The sequence below is a fragment of the Phyllobates terribilis genome, unplaced genomic scaffold, assembly GCF_046119375.1.
Source record: "Phyllobates terribilis strain yellow unplaced genomic scaffold, ASM4611937v1 Scaffold_11__3_contigs__length_659146591, whole genome shotgun sequence".
Classification (NCBI taxonomy): Eukaryota; Metazoa; Chordata; class Amphibia; order Anura; family Dendrobatidae; genus Phyllobates; species Phyllobates terribilis.
This window is the reverse complement of record NW_027362771.1, coordinates 349,621,703-349,635,807: the sequence shown is the minus strand read 5'-3', so window position 1 is coordinate 349,635,807 and position 14,105 is coordinate 349,621,703. Positions and strand designations below refer to the sequence as shown.

The 14,105-nt window shown below is 43.0% G+C and overlaps 1 protein-coding gene across 4 annotated transcripts in view; it reads left to right on the top strand.

The window, feature by feature from the left end:
* The window catches only part of LOC141165162 (proto-oncogene Mas-like), a 203,859-nt gene extending 190,755 nt beyond the window's left edge, over positions 1 to 13,104 (top strand). For all 4 annotated transcript variants that reach the window (XM_073650801.1, XM_073650799.1, XM_073650800.1 and 1 more), the window contains one exon: positions 10,398 to 13,104. In XM_073650801.1, coding sequence (XP_073506902.1) covers positions 10,694 to 11,698 — 1,005 coding nt within the window. In that variant the 5' untranslated portion in view covers positions 10,398 to 10,693 and the 3' untranslated portion in view covers positions 11,699 to 13,104. The remainder of the gene's footprint in view (positions 1 to 10,397) is intronic.
* The last annotated feature ends 1,001 nt before the right edge of the window (positions 13,105 to 14,105 follow it).

The following is a 14,105-nucleotide window of genomic DNA, read 5'->3' as shown; positions in this document are numbered from 1 at the left end:
AGGAGCATGATGATGATGATAGAAGTTAGCATCTGCTTTGTTTTCTTGGAATGCAAGCGTAACTGTGCAGCCTGCCACCCACCCCCAGGCTGCAATACCATACTGCTAGCTTGCACTTGAAATGGGGCCTTTTAGTTTGAAGGAGGCCGAAGCTGGCCACTACCTCATGGCTGCTTCGGCAGCAAGGTATCCATACTCAGTCCCCAGCCACCCCTATTTGTCCCGGTGTGCTTTATACATAAGATTAAGCGCGCATACCAAAACATTACCTGTGCCCTCCCCAGTGCATTTAGTGGGAAGGACAGCCTATTCCGCTGTAGTGTGTGCATGCCAAACCCCCGTTCATGGTACATGCGAAGATGCCTCCCACCCTGCACCTGTCATTGCAGACTTGCAACTATCCCCGTTCAAGTCCTTGTCCCAGGGCAGTGTTCAATTGCACCTCTCCCATTCCTTGCAATTCAAGCGCAAGTATGCAGCCAACCACCCACCCCCAGGCTGCAATATCATACTGCTTGCTTGCACTTGAAATTGGGCCTTTAGGCATGTGGAGGCGGAAACTGGCCACCACGTCATGGCTGCGTTGGCGTCCTGGTATCCATACTCATTCCCCAGCCGCCCGGCGGCCGGGTGTCCACACTCGGTCCCTAGCCGCCCCTATTTCTTCTGTCAACTTCCCCCCACACACTTTTCTTAGCCCAGCCTGCTTTAGGGCAGCATTGGACGAGCCCACCAGACAACCAGACTCCTCCGGTGGGCCCTGGCTTCTCCATCAGGGGAGTTGAGAGTGCCAAGGTGAGGAGCATGATGATGATGATAGAAGTTAGCATCTGCTTTGTTTTCTTGGAATGCAAGTGCATGTATGTAGTAGCGGCTAGGCCTGAGGTGGTCAGCGTTTTGGCGCATATCCTACCTCCTCCGAGGATTGCTGGATGTTTTCCTGCTACTAACCCAGTTCTATGACTCCTGTTAAAACAAAGCTTCAGGTGATAAATGATGGATGAGGTGGTGGCAAAGGAGAAAGAGCAGGGGGAACAGGGACCATTCACATCAATATCAGGCCAGTCAACTACATATGTCTTGTAGGATATGTTTCTGTAACAAAAGGAGCGGTTCGGCTACACAGTTATAGGGCATACAGTGAGTGCAATGCCTACCAAAAATTTCGAGGCACTCCAATGCCCCTTGGGAATGACATGGAGGGCCTTAACTAAACCGTTTTTTCCATTTATAGCAACTGGGTCTCCTGTACACTGTTGGCCTAAGCAGTGAATGGAAGGCTTTCCAAAAATTATGAGGAACTGCAATGCCCCTTGAAACAGATGTGGATTACAGCGTACTAAAAACCTTCTACCCATTATTGGGGAGTGGGTCTCCCTTAGTTTTCGCCTTTGCATTGAAAAGCAAAAGCTGACTAAAATTAGGAGGAAATGCAATGCCCGTTGGAAGAGTCGTAGAGGTAAGAGGTAATTAAAAACAACATTTCAATGCCCCTTGGAAGAGCTGTGGAGTTCAGAGTGGCTTAAGAAGACGCTTTTAATGCCCCTTTGAAGAGACGTGGATGTCACAGCAGCTTAACAAGACGGTTTTAATGCCCCTCGGAAGAGACGTGGAGGTCCCAGTAGCTTAACAAGATGGTTTTAATGCCCCTTGGAAAAGTGGTGGAGGTCACAGTAGCTTAACAAGACGGTTTGAATGCCCCTTGGAAAAGTGGTGGAGGTCGCAGTAGCTTAACAAGACGGTTTGAATGCCCCTTGGAAGAGACGTGGAGGTCCCAGTAGCTTAACAAGACCCTTTTAATGCCCCTCGGAAAAGTGGTGGAGGTCGCAGTAGCTTAACAAGATGCTTTTAATGCCCCTCAGAAGAGACGTGGAGGTCCCAGTAGCTTAACAAGACGCTTTTAATGCCCCTTGGAAAAGTGGTGGAGGTCACAGTAGCTTAACAAGACCGTTTTAATGTCCCTCGGAAAAGTGGTGGAGGTCGCAGTAGCTTAACAAGACGCTTTTCATGCCCCTAGAAGAGACGTGGAGGTCCCAGAAGCTTAACAAGACGGTTTTAATGCCCCTTGAAAAAGTGGTGGAGGTCACAGTAGCTTAACAAGACGGTTTTAATGCCCCTTGGAAAAGTGGTGGAGGTCACAGTAGCTTAATAAGATGGTTTTAATGCCCCTCGGGAAAGTGGTGGAGGTCACAGTAGCTTAACATGACGCTTTTAATGTCCCTCAGAAGAGACGTGGAGGTCCCAGTAGCTTAACAATACGGTTTTAATGCCTCTCGGAAAGTGGTGGAGGTCGCAGTAGCTTAACAAGACGCTTTTAATGCCCCTCAGAAGAGACGTGGAGGTCCCAGTAGCTTAACAAGACGGTTTTAATGCCCCTTGGAAAAGTGGTGGAGGTCGCAATAGCTTAACAAGATGGTTTGAATGCCCCTTGGAAGAGATGTGGAGGTCCCAGTAGCTTAACAAGATGGTTTGAATGCCCCTTGGAAGAGACGTGGAGGTCCCAGTAGCTTAACAAGACGGTTTTAATGCCCCTTGGAAGAGACGTGGAGGTCCCAGTAGCTTAACAAGATGGTTTGAATGCCCCTTACAAGAGCCATACAGTACAGCATCTTAAAAATATTATTCCCATTATTGGGGAGTGGGTCTCCCACAGTCTTTGCTTATGCCTTCCAAGCAAAAGCTGACAAAAATAAGGACGGAGGAACTTTCAATAATGGCAACATGGACCACGGTGGTGTGGGTTTGAAGCGGTGCATGTGAATACACCTCCCGAAATAACACAGTGGATTTGACTTTATGTTACTCTGCTGTCATTTGGTGGTGATGAGAAGTCTGGCCCAATCCAGCCCTTGTTCATTTTGATAAGGGTCAGCTTGTCAGCATTGTCAGTTGACAGGCAAGTGCGCTTATCAGTTATAATTCCCCCAGTGGCACTAAAAACACGCTCCGATAACACGCTAGCGGCAGGGCAGGCCAGGACCTCCAAGGCGTACAGAGCGAGTTCATTCCAAGTGTCCAGCTTGGATACCCAATAATTAAAAGGCACAGAGGAATCACAGAGGTCGCTGGTACGGTCGGCAAGGTACTCCCTCACCATCTTTTGAAACTTTCCACTCCTTGTGAGAGTACCCCGCGCCTCAGGGTCTGTCCGAAGGGAGGGTCTGAGAAAACTGTCCCAGAACATTGACAGTGTTCCCCTGCCTCTGCTGGATTGGAGTTGCGTCTCTCTCGCATGTACGCCTTGGTTGGGCAACGAACTGTGACCTCTGCCACTAGCGTGTTCAGATGGGAATTTTTTTAACAGTTCTGCAGCAAGGGCTTTCTGGTACTGCCCCATTTTTGTAGACCTCTCCACCTCAGGAATAAGACAGTGAAACTTCTTCTTGTAGCAGGGGTCTAAAAGTGTCACCAACCAGTAATGACTGTCACCCAACATTTTGACAATGCAAGGCTCACGGTTAAGGAAGCGTAACATAAAGTCAGCCATGCGTGCCAGACTGGTAACGGGCAAGACTTCCGTGTCCTCACCAAGATGACGACTGACCATGCTCTCCTCCTCCTCCTCCCCCCTATCCTCAGGCCACCCACGCTGAACCGACGGTATGACAGTTGTACAGGTACTACCATCTACAGCGCATGATACCAGCTCCTGTTCTTCCTTCTCCTCCTCCTCCTCTCCCTCATTGTCCCCCAATGCACGTTGGGATGAGATGAGGCTGGGCTGTGTGTAATCGACCGCTACGGCTTCTTGATCCATCTCATCATACTCTGGCTGCAATGCCTCCTCTTTAATTCTCTGCAGAGAGCGTTGCAAAAGACAGACAAGTGGAATGCTGACGCTAATGATGGCCACTCACCATCTTGGTGGACTCCTCAATGTTAGTCAAGATGGTACATAAGTCAGACATCCAGGTCCACTCCTGAGGTCTTATGTGTGGAGTCTGACCAGAATATCGACGGCCTTGTTGCAGCTGGTACTCCACAACTGCTCTCTTCTGCTCACAAATCCTTTGCAACATGTGGAGGGCAGAGTTCCAACGTGTGGGGACATCACACACCAGTCGGTGTGACGGAAGCTGCAAACGCTGCTGCAACACAGCAAGGGCGGCGGAAGCTGTAGCCGACTTGCGAAAATGAGCTGACAGGCAGCGTACTTTGACGAGCAGATCTGGCAACTTGGGGTACGATTTAAGAAACCGCTGAACCACGAGGTTAAGCACATGAGCCAGGCATGGTACGTGTGTGATCTCGCCTCGCCTCAGAGCCGCCACCAGGTTATGGCCATTGTCACACATGACCATGCCTGGACGTAGGTTTCACCGGTCTCAGCCACAGATCTGCCTGTTCTTTCACAGCTGTCCACAACTCACAAGCAGTGTGAGGTTTCTCACCTCAGCTTATGAGTTTCAGCACAGCCTGTTGCCGCTTGGCAGAGGCAGTATTGCAGTGCTTCCATCTTGTAACTGATGTAGTGTTATCTGAGAAGGAGGCTGAACATGAGGAGGAGGAGGAGGATGATGCGCAGGAGCTGTACACTGTGGGGGAAACTCTGACTGACATAGGGCCCGCAATCCTAGGTGTGGGTAGGAGGTGTTCCGTCCCAATGTCCGACTGGGTCCCGGCTTCCACTATGTTTACCCAGTGTGCCGTCAGTGAGATGTACCGTCCCTGGCCACAAGCACTTGTCCACGTGTCCGTTGTCAGGTGGACTCTACCAGTAACTGCATTGTTGAGGGCACGGCAGATGTTTTGGGACACGTGCTGGTGTAGTGCGGGGATAGCACACCGGGCAAAATAGTATCGGCTGGGGACCGAGTGCCGAGGGACGGCCACCACCTAAAAGGCAGCATTTCCAACGCAAGCAGTCGTGAAATGTGCAAATTTAGGACTGTGGCCTGTGGGGCGTTGGCTGCGAATTTCCACTTTCGTTCAAAGGTCTGGGATATGGACAATTGAACGCCGCGGTGGGACGTGGATGTGGACGTTGATGCTGTTTCTTGAGAAACTGCCATAACAAGTGAAGACTGAGAGGAGGGGGCATCTTTGCATGCAGTATGGACCGGGGATTGCCTTGCACACACAACAGGGGGTTCTATTGCACGCACAACAGTGGAAGAAGCAGTGGTGACACCCGCTGGCACTGGTCATGGACCCTGGGGTTCACCCCACAAAGTCGGGTGCTTTGCTGCCATGTGCCTGATCATGCTGGTGGTGGTCAGGCTGGTAGTTTTGTCACCCCTGCTGATGCTGGCATGGCAGTTGGTACAAATAGCCTTTTTGGGGTTGTCAGCAGAGTCTATAAAAAAATTCCAGACTCTGTAAGACCTACAGGTTGTACTGGCAACGTCCCTCGTGTTGGTGTTACGGGGAACTGTTGTCTGCCTTCTGTGTGCGGCCACCACACTGCTTCTTCCTGCCTGTTGGGGTACTCTGCCTCCCTCACCCTGTGTGCTGCTGGCCTCGCTCTGCATGTCCTCCTGCCACGTTGGGTCAGTTACTAGATCATCCACCACCTCCTCCTCTTCCACTTGCACACAACGATCCTCCTCCTCACTTCCTGGCAATTGTGTCTCGTCATCGTCCACCTCTTGTGACAAATTGCCAGCGTCGACTTCCTGTGGCCGTGGCTGTTCAAATATTTTGGCATCGCTACATGGGATCTCCTCTTCCACCACTTCAAGCGGAGCAGGCGAGGGGCACAAATCTGGAAATGGACCAGTGAACAGCTGTTCAGAGTGTCCAAGTGTGGGATCAGTTGCTGTCTGACGACACTCGGCATGGTGGGAGGAAGGAGCATCAGGGTGAGGAGGAGTATGCGGTCGAGACTCACGGTTACTAAGAGTTGACCGTGTGGAAGACAGACCGCAGGTGGTGGTGCCCAGGTAACTGGAAGTATTATCTGCTATCGAATTAATAACCTGTTCACACTGATACGTTCGCAATACTGGTGTTGTTCTGTGCTTCCCTAGTAATTCGGTCAAGAAGTGGGAGCGAGAAGATGTGGCTGTTGGTTGTGGCACATTTTCACCTTGGCCACGGCCCCGTCCTCTGCACGCACCATCACCAGAACGTCCAGTTCCACGTCCCTTGCCACGCTCCTTGCCCATTGTAAAGGAAGTAAAATAGCTTACACTCGCACTATCAATGGAAAAAACAGTAATAAAAAGTAGATTAGAACCCGACTCCTACACCCGACTCTTTTAAACAATCTGAACGATCAGGGAGAAACTATTACTGTTTTTCTTTACGGAAAAAAATACCAAAAGCTGAATAATAGAGATTTTTTACCATGGAATGGCAAAACCACAGTTATTGTTTACTGGGGTATACCAGACAATTTTAAATAGATATATTTGCGGCTGAACAGTGAGCGACACACTCAAACTGTTTTTTTTTTAGATACAAATGGCCCAAAAGTGGATAATACACAGATTTGACCCATGGAACTGCAAAACCACACTTCTATTTCTCGGGCCTACACCAGACTATTTTCAACAAATATATTTGTGTCTGAAAAATCAGGGAGACACTATTAGTTTTTCTTTACGGCAAAAAATGCCAAAAGCAGGATAATACAGAGATTTGACCCGTGTAACTGCAAAACCACACTACTATTTCTCGGGCCTACACCAGACTATTTTCAACAGATATATTTGTGTCTGAAAAATCAGGGAGACACTATTAGTTTTTCTTTTTGGCAAGAAATGCCAAAAGCAGGATAATTCAGAGATTTGACCCGTGGAACTGCAAACCACACTTCTATTTCTCGGGCCTACACCAGACTATTTTCAACAGATATATTTGTGCCTGAACAATCAGGAGACACTATTACTCTTTTTCTTTATGGCAAACAATGCCAAAAGCAGGATAATACAGAGATTTGACCCGTGGAACTGCAAAACCACACTTCTATTTCTCGGGCCTACACCAGACTATTTTCAACAGATATATTTGTGTCTGAAAAATCAGGGAGACACTATTAGTTTTTCTTTACGGCAAAAAATGCCAAAAGCAGGATAATACAGATATTTGACCCGTGGAACTGCAAAACCACACTTCTATTTCTTGGGCCTACACCAGACTATTTTCAACAGATATATTTGTGTCTGAAAAATCAGGGAGACACTATTAGGTTTTTTTTTACGGCAAAAAATGCCAAAAGCAGGATAATAGAGATTTTTTACCGTGGAACAGCAAAACCACAGTTATAGTTTACTGGTGTATACCAGACTTTTTTAAATATATATATTTGCGGCTGAAAAGTGAGCGACACAAACTGTTTTTTTTTAGATACAAATGGCCCAAAAGCAGGATAATACAGAGGTTTGAACTGTGGAACTGCAAAACCACACTTCTGTTTCTCTAGCCTACACCAGACTATTTTCAACAGATATATTTGTGTCTGAAAAATCAGAGACACATTTTTTTTTTTGGGGGGGGGGGGTGACGACACCAAAAGGTTAATAAGATGGGTATTTGTTCAGTGTTAAGGAGGGGAAAAAAAGAGGATTTAGATGAAAAAAAAAAGGATTTTTTCCTGGCCCCCGAGACCTGGAGCTAAGTTCAGCAATTTCAGGAACAGGAGCACACAGGACTGTAAGGCAGCGTTTGCTGGTATAACCACTGCATCTCCTATACAGCCTGCCTGCCTGCCTGCCTGATATCTGGGATGGATTTTAGTCCTGAGAAGGACTGTTTGTTTCATCTGGCAGCCTTTACAGACCCTACACTAACTATTTCGTAGTATATATCTCTCCCTAAATCAGCAGCGCTGTCCCTACACTGTCTGATCCCAGCCGTCTGTTTCCAAGATGGCGGCGCCCGGTTTTAAATACTCGAGGTGACGCTGTGCGGCCAGCCAATCAATGTAATGCCCACAACCAACATGGCTGCGGCATTACAGTGACTGGCTGGCAATCCCTGCATGTTCATTGGCTCTGTAAAGAGCGCCAAACATGCAGGGCGGAGACCCGAGCTCCCGCCCGAGTGACCCGGAAATGCTCGGTGCTCACCGAACATCCCGAGTAGCGTGATGCTCGGGCGAGTACCGAGCAGTGTCGAGCATGCTCGCTCAACACTATACACCACCATTACTAACCCAGTAATAAAAAGCAAACACGCAAAAAAATACTTTATTGAAAAAAACACTCACCCTCACTTTCATTTATTTATTAGGTTAAATGATGTACAGTAAGCTACAAATGCAAGGCACAAATTATATATCACTTTATTCTACATGTAGCATGTGTTGCAGTGAGCAATCTGTGTTGTGTAAATGTGCTACCACGGCCTGCAGTGTCTCCGGACTTGTCTGCAATCCAGCACATCAAGGATGTCATTGGTTGGCAATTGCAAAGAATACTGCCAGCCGCAAATCTTGATGATTTGTGTGCTTTAGTGCATTCAGTGTGGCTTAAGAACCTCATTTATAACTTGCCAAGGTATGAAAGTGCATGTATTTCTGCATGTGGTGCTGATACTGGATACTGAATAAATCAAGATGTTTTGAAAACTTTGTTTAGATTTTTTCATCACTTACATATCATTACATCCTAATCATTAGTACAGACCTTGATTTTACTCTAAGAGCAGTGGGAATATGGAACTCTCTACCACATGATGTTGTAATGGTTTATTCACTAAAAAAGTAAAAGGAGACCAGGATGCCTTTCTTGAAAAATATAATATTACATGTTATAGGTACTAGATTCTGAGATGGGTATGCACGGGAACCTATGGATACCGAATATATTTGGTAAAGTTAAATGTGCACATTCAGTGGGAAGTTAGGGACCATTTATTTGATGGTTATCTGATGTCACCCTGTGGTCAGTTTAAGATCCAGACACTAAACGGGTGTATGGAGATTTTGGAAGTCAAATTTCCAACCAAATATGAGTTTTCAGTTTAGTAACATAACAACAACAAAAAATGTAGCAATTTGTCATAATACCCTGTCCCCTAACAAAAAACAAGGTCTCTGAGATATCTGGATTTTAAACTTCTATTTTTATCTTGGCAAAGACATTGTGTTTATGTTTGGACATTTGCCCTGAAAATCAAAATATTAAGTTCAAAAACTGGTAAGTGTAATCCTTCGTTCTCTTGCTATATTCAGGCATTAAACATTTAGAATTTTCCTAATTTTCCTTAACACTGTTCTGTTTGCTAGTGATGTGTATGTATCTTTTACTAGTGATTAAGCAGAATTTTAGTTTAGTAACTGAGTTTGTATATATAACAGAGGAAACCTGTGGTATCTTGGCAACAATTGAAGAAACAGCTATAAGACATGTTGTCATTGCCATCCTGTAACAAAGAAATAATGCAGACCTGACAAAGAATAAAAGGCTATTCCAGACTGCATTATGTCTTGTGCAGGTGACCGAATATTTCGGTCTGAGTGCGATCCGACAAAACACAGGATTGTACTTGGACCAATATTATTCTATGAAGCCGTGCTCTTGCCTGATTTTTTCCTTGGACCGAGACTGTCCTATGAAAAAAATCTCAGCATGCACAATTTTCTTCCGTAAATTGGATGACACTCAACCATGCAAGTCAATGAGTCTGTCAAAAAAATCAGACTACAGACGGATGACATCTGAGTGCCGTCTAATTTCACGGACTGACAGAATGTAGAAGATGGAAAAAATGTTTTCCGTCTTCTCCATATCCAATAAAATCGGATCACACTCTGATCACACGCTGATCACAATCTGATCAGAGGACGATTAGGATAATCAGCCCAATTCTCTCAGATGAGAGGAAATACAATCGTAACATTTTGTGGGTGTATCACATACACTGTTTATTAATTCTGTTTGTCTTTTGCCTTTTTTAGAATTTTTTTAATTAATGTACAGATTAATTTCTCACTCATTATTGCTATAGAAATTGTATTTACCTGTCACTTTTACGTCTTATAATTAAAAAAAATCTTTATAAAACTCAATTTGTGCTTTACAGTCATGTGCATCCAGGTCCCTGCATGTCAGGCTGAGCAATATATCTGAGGATATTATGTTAAGTTAGACCTCTTACTGTATAGTAAATGGCAAAGAGCTACGTTATATGAATAATGACTCCTAAACTGGAAGCCCCATCCAAAAAGCCTCTTATTTTAAAACGAAGCAAGAGGAAGGAGCCATGTATGTAATCACTACTCATCTTCTGAAATATTAGTAAACGGGTATTGAAGACGACTCTGCTTCAAAAGGCAAAATGGTCTATTTTTCAGAAATTCTCTCTTATAAAGTACAAATAAAGCGCTAATATCTATGATGTACTTGGAAAAGCTTGTAGGATATGTGTACTAGACCAGTAAAGTCGTATTCAATTCTTTTTGTTTCATGTTTTGGTGATTAATATTGCATCATTTCATTTATTTTCTACAGAATTAATGGTGGTAAAAGCAGCAGATGGCAGACGGCCGGAACAGCTTAACATGTTTACTTCTGGAAGAAACATATAATACAGAGACTGTTTGCCAATCAACCTAAACAAATAAGAATACGGAAACAACTCCATCAATCTAACACATCATAAAGAATCTGGTTGCTTTGTGCCTATGTGATCACTGCTAGCTCTGCATATCTTTTAACGTCACACACTACTTTACCTTCTGTATTATTTATTCCGTTTAAATTTTTATCTCTACTTTTGTCATTTTTATCCTTGATTAATAATAATAATGGAATCAGAAAACACAAGTATTATAAATTCGCTTCCAGAAACACCATACTGGAATAATGATACCTTATTGTTCAAACCAATATTCAATACAATGATCGCACCAGTGACCATCGTCATATCAGTGTTTGGAATAACTGGCAATAGTCTTGTAGTATGGTACCTCTCATTTAAGATTAAGAGAACCACTTCGTCCATCTATATTTATAACCTTGCCCTGGCTGATGCAGCATTTTTGCTGTCTTCTTTTGTTTTGCACATTTGTGCATTGTTTTTAACACTGATACCACACCTAGAACCTCAGTATGAGGATGAGCATGTTATTAACTTGATAAGTGTGCTAACTCTAGTTTGTCTCTTTGGCTACAACACTAGCCTATGTCTTCTAACAGCTATAAGTATAGAAAGATGTCTGTCTGTTCTCTTTCCCATATGGTATCATTGCAACAGACCAAGGCATATGTCCTCTATTATCTGCACTCTAATATGGATCATTTCTTGTACTCTTTGCATCCTTGAGTTTGTATTTTGTTACAATGTAACCTATAACCGTAAAGGTATACTGAAAGAGTCCAGTAAGGAATGTAAAATCACCTTCGTCATCATTTGTTGCTGTAGCTTTGCAATTTTTATACCATCCATGACCGTTTCAAGTTTAATTTTGCTTATCAAAGTATGGGCAAGTTCTCAACATCGACAGCATAAAAAGTTATATATTGTCATTGCAGTAACAGTCCTAGTGTTCCTATTGTTGGGAATGCCCATGAGAGTGTTATTGCTCGTATGGTACAAACATCATGCCGTGCCATCATTTCCCATCATGGACCTTTTTTCTCTGTTTTGTGTCACTAACAGTAGCATAAATCCATTTATCTATTTCTTGGTTGGCCGTCAAGGTCAAGATGGAAAAATTACACTTCTATCAATTTTTCAGGCAGTTTTTCGAGATGATTGGAATCAGCCCAAGAGGGAGCAAAGAAAGCCAACAGAAGAGACTGTAACATGATCACTGAACTTCCAAAATAAGAGAAGACTTGATGTACCTTCACACTGGCTCATTTCATTGTACTTAAATGGCACGTTCAATAATTGTTGTAATCTAAAGATGAAGATGTCCAGCGTTGACAGTTCTACTGATAAACTTTATAGAGACAGCTTATACCACAGAAGTATTCGAGTGCCTTCTCCCATGTTGCCAGTGATTAGTTTTGAAAGGCAATTTTTTTGTTGGGGCATATTATGAATTGGCTGTTTTATACGGTGAAGGCTTGAATAGAAGCCCACTTGCTACATAACCAGTCAACAGTATTATTAATGGAACATGGTAGATGGGGGCACTGTTATAGATTTTATACTGGGGTGAAAAGTTTCATGTTAGGCTTCCGCTTATGGTGAGGAAGAATTTTCTTTCTCCATTTTTCCTTAACTTGGTGTAAGTTTTGTTCATTTTGTGTCAAGATTTTTCTTAGCTAAATTGCATAATTATAAAGTGTATATAAAAAAGATGTTAATTAGAGTTTACAAAAGGTGAGCTACTGTATACTGTGCCGGCACATTGTAGTATCCACAAACCAGAGATGATGGAAGGAAATTAGTCCATTTAGAGGTGTTGTATCCATATAGCAGATTCATTGTTTATACAGTAATAATTATTTTTGTTGTGCTATTTATGTGTTAACATGTCAGCAATGATCAATCTATTAGATCAGTTTAATTGTGTGAATCATACTTATGCAGCAGTCTACGTATTAATGATACAGGAGCATTAGTTGTTGAAACCCATAATACTGTAGCCAATAAAAGCTGCCTGTCTAGAATGCAGGGGAAGTATATTTTTCTTGGGGATATTAGGTCCCATTAAAATCCTGCTTATGTTTTCATCAATGTGTAATGTGAACCATTATGCTGTGCAGAAAGCTGAATGTATTTCTGAACAAAGTTCTAATTTAGGAACCTCATTTAAGTTAATAAATGTACACATAAAAGACACTAAGATTATGTGTAACTTGTAAAGTAGTCTTAACCCAATCCAAACTGTTTAAAGGGAACATATCAGCTATATTTTTTTTTACTAATAACCAGATCCTGAATTTTGTTTTTTATCTCTAACCTATAGATTTTTTATTCACATTTCTGTCCATGGCTATTAGTGCTGCCATCTTGCCTGACCCGCTAACATCATTCAGGGATCTGAATAAACTGGATGACACTGAAGACAGACTTTGCACTTCAGAGGTCCAGCCGACTTTCATTTGTTTTGAACTGATACATTGCTAAGATAGACAATAGATAAAAAAGTAAAAAAATAATGGAAACAACTAAGATGACAACTGACAAAAAAATTGGTCTTTTTCTCTCCATGCAACACTCACATGGATGTGGGAACGCAGCCTAACAATTAGTCCTCCCCTCTTAGTACATGAACAGTCATATGGCAGAAGACAAGATCAAGCACTCCGATTACAGATTCTAAAAGTTTGCAGTTTATTTACGAAACTTGGATATATTTAACCCTTTAGTGACCAATATGTTTTTCTGCCCCTTTACATATGAGAATAGCATCCTCCTATGGGTGCAAATGCAACATCTGTCAGCTGTACAATATAGCTGACACCCTGCTGCATCAGCCACGATTGTTGTCGGCGCCCACAATGGTTGTTTAATCCCTTAAATGCTGCTGTCGATAGTGACTATGGCATCTAGATGGTTAACAGAGTGTGGGGGCTCCCTCTTTAACCCCATCGGCACCCTGAGATCTTGATTGTGTGGTCTTGATGGTTGCATAGCAATTAATTGCCAAATAACGGCCTTAGAGTCTGTTAGCTATAGGGGCCTGTTCAGAAGTTAGCAACATTTAGGTGGCAAAAATAACATTTTTTTTTCCTGTCATGCCACTTTACATTAATTCCTGAAAATCACTTGAAGGGTTAATAAACTACCTGACAACAGTTTTGAATATGTTGAGGGGTGCCGTTTTTAAAATGGTATCACTTTTGGAGGTTTTCCAAAATATAGGTCTCCCAAACCTGAATACGTCTTTAAAAAAATGAGTTTTGTAAATTTGCTTGAAAAAATGAAAAATTCCTGTTACATTTTTAAACTTTCTAACATCCTAAAAAAATGAAAGAACATTTTACAAATGGTGCTGATGTAAAGCAGATATGAGGTAAATGTTATTTAGTTTCTACAGGTGCTTCTCACTAAGTTAAAATATCATCAAAAAGTTAATTTATTTTATTTCTTCAATTCAAAAAGTGAAACTCATATATTATATAGAGTCATTACAAACAGAGTGATCTGTTCCATCCTGGGAACCATGGAAAGGTAAGGATGAGGTCGGTTTATTATTTTACTTTTATTGCAGAAGACATTGGCTTCAGCTGGAATGGGCGTGGCGGTAAGTAGAGTTTAAT